General features: G+C 37.3%; 1 protein-coding gene across 1 annotated transcript in view; it reads left to right on the top strand.

Moving 5' to 3' along the window:
• The window catches only part of NEK10 (NIMA related kinase 10), a 241,337-nt gene that overhangs the window by 82,661 nt on the left and 141,546 nt on the right, over positions 1 to 17,130 (top strand). Inside the window, exons 12-20 of the mRNA XM_075211267.1 lie at positions 1,584 to 1,808; positions 4,424 to 4,563; positions 6,179 to 6,240; positions 10,221 to 10,304; positions 12,119 to 12,183; positions 12,378 to 12,480; positions 12,566 to 12,694; positions 14,310 to 14,447; positions 16,210 to 16,255. Of these exons, the coding sequence (XP_075067368.1) occupies positions 1,584 to 1,808; positions 4,424 to 4,563; positions 6,179 to 6,240; positions 10,221 to 10,304; positions 12,119 to 12,183; positions 12,378 to 12,480; positions 12,566 to 12,694; positions 14,310 to 14,447; positions 16,210 to 16,255 (992 nt within the window). The remainder of the gene's footprint in view (positions 1 to 1,583; positions 1,809 to 4,423; positions 4,564 to 6,178; positions 6,241 to 10,220; positions 10,305 to 12,118; positions 12,184 to 12,377; positions 12,481 to 12,565; positions 12,695 to 14,309; positions 14,448 to 16,209; positions 16,256 to 17,130) is intronic.

Here is a 17,130-nt window from a genome sequence, read left to right as displayed (position 1 = left end):
GTCAAATAATTTCCAATAGTGTGTCACAATACCAGACTGCCTGTGTCACAGAGATTTATTAGTAACAAGGGAAATCTCTTGCAGGGGAATTCAATTGGCTGCAAGGTGACACAATGAGCCTCCATAACAGTTCACTGAGTCACATTGCGTCAGAGTTTTTTCTAAAATCTCCACTCATTTTCCCTCACCCAAGGATCAAAAAATGCAGCGTTAAAAGGATGTAAGGACTTCTGTCCTGGGGAAGTAAACAAGGGATGGTCTCACACAGTCACCATGAATGTATAAATAATATTAAAATTCATAAAATACATACACAAAAAAGAGAGTCAATATGGAAATTCTATGAACCGTATAGATGAATACCATGTAACTGGATGCAATAATACAAAAAAAAGACCGCTACAAGATCACCAGTGAAGTATATGCAAAAATGTCCTAGTTGATGTGTTACTGTGGGCCCACAGAAATAAATTCAATTGGAGAAATGTAGCATAAAATGGACTTTTCCTCGAATATTCAATTTTGCTGGAATGGATAAATCCAATCATATAAAAGCAGATCTCACTGTTAATAAAAATGGCATGATGTATTCATGGAAATAAAGTGCTTGAGGTACAATTGTATAATAAATTGTAGAATAAATCATATGTCAATCTGAGGATCAATTTGAATTAAATAACCTGATGGTACATTCAACAAATGTCCAGGGATATACATAGACGATGGTGCACAACTTACCATAAAGAGCAGCTGAGGCCACACGGAATGACCGGCCGGCAGCTCTTACCTGTCAGGCCGGTAAAAACGCTCGGGTCTGATGGCACAGATGCGATAAGATGGTGAGTCAGTGGAAAACTCACTGTGCGTATTCCATCGTTGGCCGCAAATGATTTTAAGTATTGAATTGAGTCTGTGCGCATGTGTGAAAGAAGTAGTTGTAATTGGTTATTGCATACAATCTATACTCTGCCGGTGAGGTCTGGAAATTCACAGCATTGCGGCGTTCATGCAATCTGCTCGTATCAAATAATGAAGTTTGTATCCATGATGCTATTATGATGTCCAAAACGATATTGAGATCACTGTTATAAGGATTTCTAAATAGGGTTCACTGAATTAGAAGCAACCTGACGCGTTTCATTTCATAGAAGTAATTTTATGAGAGGGAAATCATTTTCCCTCACACCCCATAGAAATGACAGGGGAAATGAGCAGAGATTTCTGTATCATATTGGCCAGCAAGGTACGAAGCTGGACATCAATGTGATGTCCAGCGGAACCTCACAGTCAATTGAATTATCCCCTTATAAACTTATCAAATGGATCTTGTCCACCCTTCCTTCCATAACGTCCCAAAACCTAAAGAGGAAATTCTACAAGCAGAAATTCACAATGCTTATTGTTGTGTCACATGTCATGTCATTGTATTTTGTTTTCCCTTTAAAACTTAATGGAACCAGTAATAAAATGTGTCATTAAATGCTGATGCTATGCACATAGTGTAACAATAGTATAACTTGTAAGGACTATGGAAAAAAATCATAGAAATCATGACATGGTGAATATGTTTGTTTCATTTCCAGGCTTTCAGCAGAGCTTCTACGTCTTCTCTGTTCAGAGTCCGATGTAAAAGAACAAGTGAAGATCTATGATGGTGTTCCCACTCTGCTTAGTTTGCTTCACTCTGACCATCTGAAGCTGCTATGGAGCGTTGTCTGGATATTGGTCCAACTTTGTGAAGACCCAGAAATAAGTGTGGAAATTCGTACATGGGGAGGAATCAAACAGTTGCTCCATATTTTAAAGGGGTAATGTTATTTTTTACTGTCTTGAACAATAAATTGGTGGTCCTACTTGATTTTTATTGTATTTAAAATAAGCAGGGTTGCCAGTGAATATAGCCATTGAAAAGGTAAAAAGAGCAAAGATCTGAATAGAAATTATACAAGCAGATGTGTGTTACGCCACTCAGGAAATTTCTATCAATCAGTATTAGCGCTGGCCTTTCCAAGATGCAGAGTCTTATGAACCCCCCCGGTCTTCACCAAGAACCACCGCAAGGGAGGATGGATTGATGCCAGAGGTCCACAGGTCACAGCCTTTAGGTGATAGACGGTTGGTAAGGGACCAAGGCTGGACCAGGGAGAGCGGACTCTGTAACGGTTGTGTAGTAGAGGAAGGCAAGCAGGATGAGAGTCACTGGGTCGGATACACTGGAGCACCGACATCAGTGTAGATGGCCGGTTCGGATAAACTGGAGCACAGACAGCGGAGTAGTCAGTATGGATAGCCAGGTCAGATACACAGGAGCACAGATAGAAGCATGATCGATATGGATAGCTGGGTCGGACACACAGGAGCACAGACAACAGTATGGTCGATATGGATAGCTGGGTTGGATACACAAGAACACAGGCAGCAGAAAGTCCAGAAGCAGAGGTCTAACAACCAATAGGTCATACACAGGGAAACACCAGAAAGTAGCACAAGGGTACACAGGGAGAGCCAGACACCAAGCGGTAACTTGTTGCTCTGACACAGCTGCAGTGTCAAAATTAGCTTAATATAGTCTGCAGATTGTATATGCCGCCTCCCAGTCCTAATCATGTGACCTTCTGAACCAGGAAGTGCTGACCTGTACACAGAGGCAGGGGAATCAGCAGCACAGGAGTGTGGAGCAGGAATGTGGGACAAGTAAGTTTCTAACAATGTGCAGGACATTTCTTTGTAAGGCATACATCAATGTCTAGTGACTGTCAGGTAGCAAAGAAATAATAGTACAAGTATTCGCAAATTAGTGCAAGTGTACCAAAAATTATTGTCGTTATAACATCTTTTATAAACAACAACATCAAAAAGCATGGGAGCATTTGATAAGATTTACTAATTATACACAAGACGAAAACTTTATGGTCAAACTATTATCATTCAGGATTGTCTCTGCACTTGGGGAAAAAGGGACTGCCTTGAATTTCCTCAACCAAATTGTGGGCTAAAATGACCTAAGCAGACTGTATGATTGACAAGAGGGAGTTGAAATCCAGACATGAGAACTTAACAATAAGGCGGTAGAGAGCATTTCTGTTAACTAGGAGGCTGCAAGCCTGTCTTTTAGAATCAGGCTTCTGCACCTCCGTAAATCAATGAAAGATCATTTATCTAATCCCACATAGCTTTATAATGATGTCACATATCAATAAAATCAGACATCTCTTAATTTCTTATTATGCTTCTGAGAGATACAATCTTATTGCATTTGTTTGAATATACCTTTAAAATTTAATCTAATGTCATCCTTTGGACGCGTCCAAGTGCTCTCTTACTTATTGCAAACATGTTTCTTTCAAAAGCAACAAAAACAAAGCAACTATTGTATTACATCAGCAGTGGTAGCATGTTATTCAGTAATGCACAAGCTTACATATATATTAATGTTGAATAGAAATATTACCAGATTACACCCTTTTCTTGCACAAGATGCTATCAAAACTTTTATCCATTCACTCATCATATCCTGCCTTGACTACTGCAACCTACTCCTATCAGGCTTTCCCCTCAAACATTTTTCCTTGCATTAATCCATCTTAAATGCCACAGTAAGAATGATCTTCCTCTCTCGCTGCTCCACATCTGCCACACCATACACTGGGTCCCCATCTCATCAGGAATCTAATTCAAATTGCTAACCCTTACCTACAAAGGCATCAACATCACTCCTTCATATGTCTCAATCTCATCTTAAAATATTCTTAGATCTATAATTGACCTAAACCTCGTCTCTGGTAACTACCTCTCACTACAAAACTCTTGTGCTGCTACTTACTAATTGACTTCCCTACCACACCCAATCAGGGTCTCACAGCCTTCAAATCTTTAAACACTAGATGAAAACCCATCTCTTTATTAGAGCATAACCTATATTACCCACAGTGATACACCATAACAACTGTCCCACTCTCCACTCTAAGCTACTCTCGTTCCTCTTGTTTCAGCTGTGCCCTCTTCCAATTGGCTTGTAAGCTCGCTCTAGAACAGTGCCATCCCTACCCTTTGTTTTCATGTCTGCATTTATTTTGTTTGTCTTGTATGTCCCTATGTTTTGTATTTCCTGTTTTCCCAATTGTCCACGCTGTGGACCACTGGCACCTTTAATGACAATAATGATACTAATCATTATTGGGCAAATATACAATATACCACTAAATAAGAGGTTTAGCTGATAAAAAAAAATATAATTTTAATCATGGAAATAAGACCACTTTCTTTAAGCTAAAATACAAAAAAATCATAAAGTTCTGTATGGGTAAATATAGTTGTTTTGTAACAATAAGCTATCTTTTGCCATTATTTATAACAAAATGTCAGTGATATCTCTTGTTTAACATCACACCATTTGTAATATATCATTTTTACATTCTTCCAGGGAACAGTATCTAGTTTCTGATCGTTCTTCCATTGGGAGCTTGTCAAGTGCAAATGCTGCAGGCCGCATCCGGCATCTTTATTTATCTGAAGATTTGAGCCCTAGAGAAATACAAGAAAATACCCTCTCACTCCAAGCAGGTAACTTAGATTGTCATATATACTTTTTATGTGCAATGAAAAATAGACAGGTTGCTGTGTTAACCAATGATGTGCAATAACAAAACACACATTATGGTTATGCTAATTGTTCCCTGCCCTCTCTCATGCAGCCCTTCTCATCTCACGTGTACGTGTTATGGTTACACTGTATTTAATTGAGATTATAATAAATAAAATAAATACAATAATAAAATAATTGCACATGCTTGTTAAGGGTAAAATTATGTTACCGTTTGCATTTCCATTTTTTATGTTTTATATGTTAATGTAAGTTACTACACACCACACTTGGTTTAACAAAGCCAACTACCTATTTTTTATTATTCAAACAAAAGGAAATATGTTATTGTTTAGTGGATGTCGTTTGTTTTGCTTTTTCAAAATCTATAAATCCATTGCTCCTTTTCTCCTTTCAGTTAGTAGAACTTTATGAAGTGTTTTGAAACCCTTTTATAAACTTCTGCCCTATGTCTCTCCTCCCCCAACTAAAATCCACGGTGCACTTTTCTACTGCAAAAGACCAACAACCAGTTCTTCCCCTAGTGCAAGAGATCAGTCACACCAATCTATTACAGACGCATATTGAAGGAAAAGTTACAAAAAGTAAGGTGCTCAAAAAGGAGCTACATCCTGAAACGTAGTGTTTTTTTGTGCTTATTCTGGTCCTAGTATAAATGTACTCCTGAAGGAATTTTCTTCACTTTACTTATTCATGCAGCCTTTAGAATTGATAGCCCCACATATATGCAGAATCATAATTAAAACTCAAAGCTCTTTCTTGGAATAGAAAGGCCCACAGTCATGCTTGTTTTTTGACCAACTCCCCTTATGTACAGATAAATTTGTTCATTGTGGCCATAGCTCGGCCTGTTTCATTTATAACTATAACTACATTGGCACTATCCTCACCAGTCATATGGGTTCAAATCATGCAAATAAAGACTTGGTTTGTCCTTTCCCAGCTTTATTCATTTTATTTCACAAACCATCTATATGACCTATATAATAGAAAATGTTAAAATTGTATCTCCTCACAGGAAAATAGCTAGATTGAACCATTGAATCTTACCAAACCTTTGCCTCTGTGCTATGACTTATTATATTCCTATATAAACAAAAATTAAAAATCAATCTATCTCTGTAGTATGTTATATCTGTCATTTTATTATCCTCAGGAAATCATATTTATTTGCTGGTGGCAGAGCAATAGTCCTTATCTTTTCTTCAGACCTGCACTGAAAACCAGTAAATTATTTTTTTCACTGATATTTTCTGTTAATTCAATACTGAGCTTTACTGCAAACCTGCATTAATCATTTCACTTTCTTGTCTCCTTGCCAACATATTTGGTCATATTATTATTATTTTCTTTCATTTATAAGGCACCACAAATGGTCTGCAGCGCTGTACATGAAAATATTGCACCTTTACTAAATATAAAGTATCAACAACAGGCCTGGCAAGTCCCAGCATACCCTGCCAGTTATAACCTGACAATCGACTGGCAAAGCATGCTGGGACTTGTAGATTCACAACACCTGGAGAGTGAAAGGTTGTCTAGGCCTGGTCTACAAAGTTTGTTTTCTCATTCTAGCCTGCTGTGCAGCTCTTACTGAACTTGTGCTCAATGACACCAATGCTCATCAAGTAGTTCAGGTAAAGTAACATTTCTCTTTTCAAGTTTTTGTGAGCATCTACTGCTATAATACTGTAACTAATGAGTATAATGTTTTAGATATGGTTTAGGTACATTGGAATGTAGGATTTTAGAACACCTTTCTGTCCTATTTAGGTATACCAATTCAAATTGCATATTGGACGCAATAACGTTTCTAATGACAGTCTTCTTTTCCTACTATTAATATTTTTATTTTTATCCTTTATGTTGTACGTATTCTACAGTTCTTTACAATTATGGGGAAAACATACCATAATGAACAAATACTGTAACAAACAATGAAACAGAAGTTGAGAGGGACTTGTTCACAAGAACTTATAATCTAAACGAAATGAGAAATAAGTTAGACGTGTTTATTTTCTATAGTGAACCAGCTACACATGTGTAATTACAATGTAAAGTAATACTCTATGAACTGGTCAACCGGTTGGTTACTATGCAAGTACCGAAAAGTGTGTTGAGCAGACATTGGTGGAGTTAATGAAACAGGCAAGAAGGTGTAGTGTGACTTATAGATGAAGAATAAATAAGCTGTAGAACAGTGGTCAAGGAACAGGGGTAAATTACCCCAAAATGGGATAAAAATGAAAGTCCTGGGGGTAATGCTGCCGATTCACATGCTGTCAGTTGTGATTGTAGACCCCTTTAAATGTGAAATTGCTGTTGTACCAGAAGAGCCTCAAGGGTTGGCAGAGGCACTTCTTGAGCTTCGATGCAATAATGAAGCACGTATTGCATTCGAAAACAAAGCAGATCTGTAATTTTTTGGATGTCAACAGCTGCAAAGACATTCAATATTGCACATGAGGAGGCAGTCAAAAAGTTGCTGCCTTTTGCAACAACCTACTTTTGCGAACAAGGATTTTCCACTCTAACGAACATAAAGACAAAGCAGAGAAATCGATTGGACGCTGAAGACTGTATCGAAATTGCTCTGACATCAAAATGCCCCAATATTGATGCTCTTGTGTCAAAAATGAAGCAACATAATTTCTCCAAAGCCTGAAGTTTTGAAGTTGAAGCTTTCAAATAGATTCAATAAAATTTTGAATTCCAATAATTAATATATATATGATTTCCTTCCTTTCCAATCAAGGGGGTAACGTTAGCGTATCTAAATATATTTGGGGGTAAAAGGTAAAAAAGTTTCCTGACCCCTGCTGTAGAGGGTAGGTGTAAGTGATAAGAGCTAGGGTTATCACTACCAAAATAAATGCTTAATGAGCAAAGTGTTTAGGAAATAAATTAAGAGAATGGTGTCTAAAATATATGTTTTCATGGTATACTTAAATCTTTGCAGGTTAGAATTAGATATAAGAGAGGAGATATAGGAGGGTTTAGCATTATAGAGGCTTTGTAAATGAAAAGCAGAATTTTACATTTTTGTATCATGTATTGAAGAAACTGCCAATGCAATGACTGGTAAAGAGTGGAATAATTAGTAACTAGTTACCAGGTAAAACCTGACTGACAGCCACATTAAATATGGATTAACGTGACACCATTTTAATTGATGAAAAGACAATAAGTAATTGGGTCACATTAGTCGAGACAGTCCATGATGAGATCATGAATTCATGTTTTCGGGGTGTTATTAGTAAGACGGGTGGATACAAGAAATATTTTTGAGATATAAATGACATGATTTTGCAATAAATGTGGGAAATGAAGGACAGTTCACAATCAAATATAACCTCAATACATTATGCTTGTTTGGGAGTAATAGTAGCATTATTCAGATAGGGGGATGTTAGTGGAAGAAGGGATCACATGAAGCTCTTACTTGGACAGATTAAAGGTTCTGACCACCCTAGGCTAATACCCCCGTAGCGCCCACCTCAAATCATTAAAGGAAAATTCAGGAGTATTCTCCAGCATTCAAATTTAGACAGATTCTCTTACCTGTTATCGCTGTTCTTTCTTGCTTGTTGTTGCAGCTTTGTTGTTGTCTAGCTGGTTTCTGGAAAGTTGGGGTTCTCTTTTGAAATTTTGCAAAAATTGTATTCTAATGCAAAATGTTAACAAATCCTGAATGATTAAGCTCTTTAGAGAGCATCCTTGTGAATACCACACATTACAGAGATCATGTTCCCCCTACCAGCCATTTCATTAACCCCCCAGCCATTTCATCAACCCCCAGTGGCCAATTGATGACTGTCACCCCCAGCCATTTCATCACACCCCAGTTTCCAATTCATGAACCCCTTGGCAATTTCATCACCCACCTCCGCATCCAAGTCATCACCCCTAATCATTTCATCACCCACTCTTCCAGTCATTTCATTACACACTCTCCTATAAAATTCATGACCCACCCCTGAGCCCCCCCCCCACATACCTTCCTCTGGCCCATTTATAACATTAATTAAATGAGTGTATGTCTCTTAACCCCCAGTGGCCAATTCATGACCCCCAGCCATTTCATCACCCACCCACCCCCAGCAATCAGCCCATACTAGCCATTTTATCACACCCTCCCCACTAGTACACATCACTTACCTCCCTCTTCAGCAACAATCTTCTGGCCTCGCTCCTCCGTCTTCTCCACTAGGCTCCAACACTGCAGAAATTCTCTTCTTCGGGAACAGGTAATCTGGCAGCAAATCCGCCTGCTGTAGCTGCTTGTCATTGTGGACATTTTTTAATCCAGTCTTGTGAGACATGGTAATCTTGCGAGACCAGACTAAGTACTGCAGCCGCATTGACAGGCAGCTAACAGCATTAGGATTTGCTGTAAGGCTGCCTGTCCGAGATAGTAACTGTCAGGGCCGCCCCCTTTAGACCAGGGCCAGCCTAGACGATTGCATTCAGCACCTGGAGTGCCCACCAGTTATATTGAAATTAAAATATATATATGGGGATGTAAAAAATATTTTAGATTCCAGTTGCACCCCGCCTCCCCAGGATCCAACACCCCAGACTGTAGCCTGATCAGCCTATTAATTGATCAGGCCCTGGATTAGCTTTCAGATAGGACATAGCGGACATGAGAAGGTAGACAGCTAAGAGACAGTCGCTAGTCTTAGCCAAAAGAGCAGAAGAAATAACACAGAAAGAGGTTTAGAGAGCAGTTCTAGATGCATAAAGATGGTACTGAAGATCTATGAAATACCTGCCTATAGCAACCAATCATAGTCTAGCTGTCATTTTGTAGGATGTACTAAATAAATGATAACTAGGATCTGATTGGTTGCTATAGGCAACCTCTCCACATTTTCAAACCTGCAGTTTAGTAAATATATACCCCTAAATGAACAGAGTGATGCAATGAGAATGGTGTTATTTAGGTCAAAGGAGCCAAGGTTTTGTATGAGTAAGGGCAGCAGATATATCCAGAAGAATTGATGGGCAATGTCCCTTAGACTTAGTAGCAAGGTTATTAGACACTTTACAGTGTTCTTCCCAGAAAATATTGCCAGTCGGGTGATATTAAGAAGCAGCCGGGTGGGGACAGCTGTATTACTTTGCAATAATAATGAAAAATGTTGGAGGTTATTGCGCACACCTGCCAGGACTGGTCAGACTGGTGGTCAGTGGTGTAATACACACTTCTGGCTGTAGTGCTCACATAGTGCTGTTCTAATAGGAGAAACAATGGTTTATTTTATTATAATAGTACTCTGTTGGGCTTCAAGAGCCGGGTGGCAAGTAAAAACAGCCAGTTGGATCACACAGGAAATAGGTGCAGGGAAGAACACTGCTTTAGTTAAGAGAACAATATGGGCACACAGTGACATTGTGCCTTGACCAACAATAGGGCATTATCACTGCAGATAGACTGGAGTGGTGGTCCCTTCTCACAGTTAATCTTTTGTTGTCTATTCGTTTTGTGCACCTTAATGATTCAGACCCTCAGTGTATCTCATCATTTAATAACACAGTATGCTTACACATGTTACAATATTGGAAAATACTGATTTGTATAACAGCATTATATTTGTTTTTATCCTCTATGTAGGAAAATGGCGTTTACATTATTGGTAGGATGATTTTACCAAACAGACAAAATGATTGTATTAGAAGCAAGTCTACTTTGTTACAGGTGAGAATATCTTCAGGTTCATATTAACATTTTCAGGTTATTAACATATGAGGGGGAATTAATTTCCCCCCGAAATACCGCCACGTTATGGATATTACCGTTATTACGGTAATATTAAACCGGCTTTCTGCCTGCAGCTCAGGGAACTGCGAGCAACAAGCCGGCGTTAGAACTACCATAATAACGGTAATTACGCGCACTATTACCATAATAACGGTAATAGTTTTAGCGCGGCGGTACTTCGGGGGGAATTGAATTCCCCCCATAAACTACAAAGTAGCACAGTGTATTCTAGGATGGAAAACATACAATTAAATTATCTTAAACTATTTAGTATAATGCATTTCTAGAAAGTACACTATTTTCAATGAATGCTGTTTGGAACTCCAAATGCACAACATGTTCCTGGCCAACGTTTCAGTGCAAATAAATATTGCACTGAAATGAACCCCCTCTTTTATTTTCCCAAGTAGATATTTGAAATAGGACCTGTCATCAGAAGACCTTTGGTAAGTAATAGAAAAATTCTGCCCACAAAATATTCTCCTCTCTTCTCCGATTCACCTGCAGGCAATTTCAACAGGACTCTAGGTCGAGCTCTAGTGCTTCCTTCTGGTCTAGAGTTCTGAAAGAAAACTAGGTACAATGTAGTCTCTACTTAATAAAACTTAATAAAGGTCCCACTGATTCAAAGCCTTAATATAGATAAAATACCAGGCCTATACCTGCATAGCGTCCTTTAAGTTTATAAGGACTTTTAACTAGGTTTAGAACACTTACTGCATTAATTATTCAAGACTTGGTATTTGTTTTTTCACTTTTAGATTGAGGGGGCTTGAGTGACTCCCTATCTAGGAAGTTTATCATCATTATCATCACCAGCTATTTATATAGTGCCACTAATTCTGGAGCGCTGTGCAGAGAACTTACATCAGTTCCTGCCCCATTGGAGCTTACAGTCTAAATTTCCTAACACACACACACACACACACACTCACACATAAAGACTAGGGTGATAGCAGCCAATTAACCTACCAGTATGCTTTTGGAGCGCGGGAGGAAACCGCAGAGTACCCGAAGGAAACCCACGCACACACAGGGAGAACATACAAACGCCACACAGATAAGGCCATGGTCGGGAATCAAACTTATGACCACAGTGAGGCAGAAGTGCTAACCACTAAGCCACCGTGCTGCCTTATGGCTTTTATTCCCCTGACCATGCTGAGCCACTCCCATTTGTAGGGGCTGAAGATTTAGTCCTTGGGTTTAATTTGGCTTATCCCAGGGTAAGGCCTGCACCTAGCATTGTGGAGATGTGGGCTCTGAAGACCCTTGACCTGACTGGAACGGCTTCCAGGCCACTTTGCACTTTGTTGCTTTGAATGGCATTGATTGAATGTACCTCAGGTTTTCCAAATAAATTGCATCATTGCATTTACTTTATGCATCAATTCTTACCGTATTAGAGAAAGATCTATTTTGCTTCAATAACTCTATATATTGACAGTTCAATATATGAGTAAAACAATTAATATTATTTGTGTGTTGCATTTGTCATGACTACAGATAATTAAATATATGTATGTACAGCAGAATATCACTAAATAGGAGAGTTCTGGTACAACGTCCAGATGGTAGCATATGTCTACTAGAAGGATATACAGCCAGATGGTCCAAGATCATAGACTAAGCAAAATGAATGCCATGCTTGGCAGAAAGTGATTATTATGTCGGATCCTGCTGGGTTCTACTGTTTGTTTATTGTGGCATAAATGTTTTAGCTTCTCAGCCTTTTTGTTTTTATTTCGCAGTGTTATGCGTTCAGAGCATTAAGATTTCTCTTTAGCATGGAAAGAAACCGAGATCTGTTCAAAAGGTAATATATAAAATATAAAATTTCTGGGGAAAAAGAAATCAAAGTAAAAAATAATATGTATAAAATATAATGTGCTGGTATTTGTTAAATCTATAATCTGAAAAAGAAAAACTTTAATGCACAGTAATATAACTATGTAATAATTGTTTACCTTGGATATATGTAATTAATATAATTTAAACATTTTGTTTTAGGTTTTTTCCACCAGATTTATTTGAGATGTTTATTGATATTGGGCACTACATTCGAGATATCAATACTTATGAAGACCTTGCATCTAAATTAAATTCACTACCAGTAAGTACTTAGCTTGCTATTAAAGAAAATCAAATATTGTTTAATCTGGGCAAAAGTAAATGGCCTTGTGTGCCTCTATTTCCAGGAAGATAAACTGAAGCAAGTCACTGATGGCATTGAAGGCATCAATCAAAATAAAACACCCACAAAATTTATTGGAAACTATGCAATTTTAGATTACCTTGGAAGTGGAGCATTTGGGAGTGTATATAAGGTGAGTTTTTTTTATAGTGTGTTTAAATCCACTGGCTGAAGCATAATCAATGTCTTTATATAGCTCTCTTATTCCTTTCTGAGTGCAGGGTGAACATCTTGATCGATAAATAATTATGTGTATTATGTCTGTGTAAGCACGCAACTTACAGCCATGCACTGTTCTATAGCAGAAATATATCCCATTTATAAATGGACTTTCTGTAAATGTTCAGTAAAACATATAGGTAAAGATTAGCCGGCAAAGATAAACTTAATTCTCTGTATTAACGTAAGTGCCAGCTGACATACAGGTACCATTTACCTGGCTGAGATAAGATGGAGTATATTAGACTTAGTGCATTTTTAGGGGGGTATTCAATTGTCAGTGAGTTGTTTTTTTTGAGCATGTTAAGTCATTTTAACGCTGTTTTTTTATCATTTTCGAGCGGGTTAACTTTACCCGCAATTCAATTCCATTTGTAACGCTACACTTTTTTTTCATGAAACGGTCCTCTTGCGCTCCAGTAGACGGTCTATTGAAAGTATAGGGTGTGCGAGAGGCAGCCGCATTAAAAGCTTGTTCAATTTTTTTTTAACATGGCGGGTAAAACAGGCAAATATGCTGTTTTATCTCGCACCTCCTTAGGGTGTGTTAAAAGTAAAAAACCTCTGCAAAGTATTTGAAATCATGTAAAAATGTTGAAAAAAAGTTAAACTTATGTCTATCACTAATGTTTAACTTGTGTAAGTTGATTTTCTTGTGAAAAAATATTGAAAAAAATAAATAAAATAACTTATTAATTAGATTTATGTATGTTTTTGGTATAAATATGAATGTAGTAATGTGTTTTGACATGGTATAGATGATTGTATGGTAAAAAATAGTTCAATAAAAAAATATGCTAAAAGAAAGTACTGTAATGTAGATATCATCAGTGTGTAATGCAATCTAACGTATGGAAATGTATGCAAAACCTTTTTTGTGTTATACATGACAGCGTTAAAACTCCCCTTCACTCCCATACTATCTCGCAAACACAATTTTTAATGCGTTCCCTCTTTTTCAATTGAATTGCACGAGTTTTCCCGCTGCGCTAACTCCAAACGGTCGCTATTGCCGGCAAAAACCCGCTGGAGAATTATTTTTTTTTAACACTGCAGGGTAACAAAAAAATCTCACTAACAATTGAATACCCCACTTAGATCTGAATGTGCCTGATTGTCCACCAGGGTCATACCCACCCACATTATTCTTTTTGATGTTCATCTCCACAGGGGATTTCCTCTAGAGAACCGCTCATGTTGGCAACAGTGGAAAAGTCTCTTCAAATTACTGTGTACCAATTTCATTTTTCAATCACCCCCCTAATTAATTGTATCTTTACTTTTTTTTATCCTGAATTACTTCTCAGTGGAGCCTTATTTATGTTCTAAATAGTTCATGACAGTAAGCGGATATCTGGACTTCCTTTACAAGTATCACAACTGTTTTAATTCTTTTTCTTCTACATTAGTTTATGTAACTTGTTAATGTGTTTCTGCAAATAAATTCACCCAAGTGGGACAAGGGAATAGCGTCAGTAGTGAGTTGTGTTTTCTTAATTGTATATTCTTATAATATTTTTTCTCTTTAGGTCAGAAAATGCAGCGGACAAAATCTCTTTGCAATGAAAGAGATTAATTTGCACAACCCAGCATTTGGTAAAGACAAAAGTGACCGAGACAGCAGCGCAGAGAACATAGTGTTTGAGCTAACAATAATCAGAGAACAGGTACATTTTCCTTCATGTTCATGTTCTATGCTTCACCTCCTGTTGCTGTCCTTGGTGAACAGATACAGAGAGTAATTGTTCAATAACAGTAATGTAATAGCTTTACCCGAAGAACTGGAGAAAACCGAATTTAAAAAAAAATGATCTGTATAGTGAATGACACTATGGCTTATCTTTCCACAGAAAATGATTTTCTTCTGCTTTTAATTGCAGTGTAATTTTGCCCTTTCCAAAAATGAATATAAATAATGTAATATCTGAACACAGTTTTGTTATAAATACAAGTTGTTTGGAAGACATGATTGTCATAAATACCTATTTGATAATAAGATGATCTAGAAAGAAATATGGTTAATTGTTCTTTATTAGTTTTACAATGGGGATAGAGTTAAAGGAGAGTAGGGGAAGAAGAGAGGTAAAGGTACTTCACTAACAGTAAAAAGGGGTGACCTAAGAGCATAATGTAAATACAGTGATGTTGTCTGCACTATTACAATCTTACATATTTAGAAACACCCTTATGTTCCTCATCATCCTAATTTGAAGCCTGACCATAGGTCTTACCAAGATGTTTTGGGGAGATACCAATTCTACTGGTAGGGACGATCATCTTCATTTTATGGCAGAAGTGTATTCTGGCTACGATATTCTCCAGCACTGGCAGGACTTCCACTCTCCAGCAATAGCTCCTTTGGTGGCCAGATGGATGTGTTCCACTTCATACATTATGTAGTGCTTCACCTCCTTCTATGAAGAAGGACTGGGTTAGTTTATGTAATTTTCTACTAAGGTTGGAAAGTTAAGTTCTAGCAAATCTGACGGGGAGGATGGTATTTGTAAACCAAGATGCGGAGGGAGGTTGATATTTAGTCTTACGACAGGATAAAAGAGTTGTTGTATAGTACAGTAAAGTAAAGTGATAGATCTCCACTAAAATCTTTATAAAAGTCATTCGCAAAGTCATCCAAGCCCAAGGCTTTAGTCCAAAGGAGGGATTGTATGGGCCCTGGAACCTCATTTTCTGTCCAGAGAGCATTTAGTTTAGCCAGTTTGCCAGTTGATAATTATGATAGTTATATTGAGTGGAATTAATCACTGATCAGGTTTGGAGTGCGTTGGTTGATCAAGGGATCTGCCTCGAATTTATATAGTGAGTTATAGTATTTAGCAAAAAGTGTTGGTAGGATTTTGGATATGCTATGTTTATAGGGTATGCTATGTTCACTCAATCATGTGAGTCTGAGGACTAGAACATGCAAATGCTGGTTGTGTACAGCTGGATTAATCTTGAGATGGGTCCAACTGAACATATGTATGTAAATGCACTTTTTTGTGTGTGTCTTTTCCTGCTTACGCTTGAGGCAATGTGTCCAACTCTACATAGTGTCACAAAGCAGGAAATAGTAGTAGTTTATGTGTGGTGCCTCCTCATTTTTGACTTCCCTTCATAAATGACTCTTAAATTGTTATTACCTTCTACTTTTGTTTTAAAGAGATATCATCTATGTTTAATTTACAACATGATGCCAGTTTTTACAGTCCAAACAAAATGAGGCACAATTCAAAGCTTATCAATACATCTATCACTTTGTATTAACGTGTTGTAACGTCAAGGTGTCATTCATGTTCATGAAGGTATACTTTTTATACTGTATGATTTTTCCGTTTGTGGTTGTTTACTGTAATACTGATGTAACACCTCACAGGAAATATATGTCTTATTTTATTTATATACAATGAGTCATTATTTTCTGTTTTGCAGCTTTGCCACCCAAACATTGTGCGGTATTATAGGACTTTTTTAGAAAGTAAGTAAGTGAGTGATGTAGAAAGTTCAATGTATGCTAACGAATATTTTCATAGTTACCCATAAAAATCACTGACTCTGTGCCTGATATTTAAATGAAAGGGAATATCAGTTAAAATAAGTATTTAAAAAAATATATTTAACTTACAGTTTAGTAAACATGTTGTTGTTTATATGCTTTTTTTGGCTATATGATATGCTTTGCATTTGAGGTTACCCACAACTCACAACCAGTTTTGGCTATTAAAAATGAAATGAACTTCTAGTTTGCAAATTTAGCTGTTAGTTCGCTTGAAAAACTATCCTAGTCACCTAGCGTAATGGTATCAGTCTGCAGTTTAGCATTCTCTAACACAACACATTGATTTTCAGACAACAAATTGTAGGTTTTGCTGATCCATGCTACTTTCCCCAAGCAGCACTGCAAAAATTGCATTTTCCCAGCCTCCAAAACATTATTTGTTGTCAGAGCAGGAGAGAGGTTTTGTAATCCTTCCTTAAAAACATCTAGTTGCTTGTGACCACGTGAGGTTGCTAATCAGTGATAATTGTATCTTTATAAAAGCGCAGATCCAATGAATTCTATGTGAACTGATCAAATGCTAAAGAAATATATAAATAGAACCATACAATATATGAATAGCCTTTGTTTTGTGTTGTTTGAAATCCGTGGGATTTAGTGACATATATTTTATAGCTAAGGCTATTTCTTAAGACAAACTTTTCACTGTAATACACAATACAAATAGTTATTTTGATAAGCAGAGTATATTTATTTTTTACATTCAGCAATAATAGTAAAACTACCTATATTATTTGAGGATAATTGAAACGTTGTTTGGATTTGGATTCTGTCTTGAAATGCTTTCAAGCCAA

The sequence above is a fragment of the Mixophyes fleayi genome, chromosome 5 (genome assembly GCF_038048845.1).
Source record: "Mixophyes fleayi isolate aMixFle1 chromosome 5, aMixFle1.hap1, whole genome shotgun sequence".
NCBI lineage: Eukaryota > Metazoa > Chordata > Amphibia > Anura > Limnodynastidae > Mixophyes > Mixophyes fleayi.
Note: the sequence above shows the minus strand (reverse complement) of the source record. Positions and strands in the feature narration are given on the sequence as shown.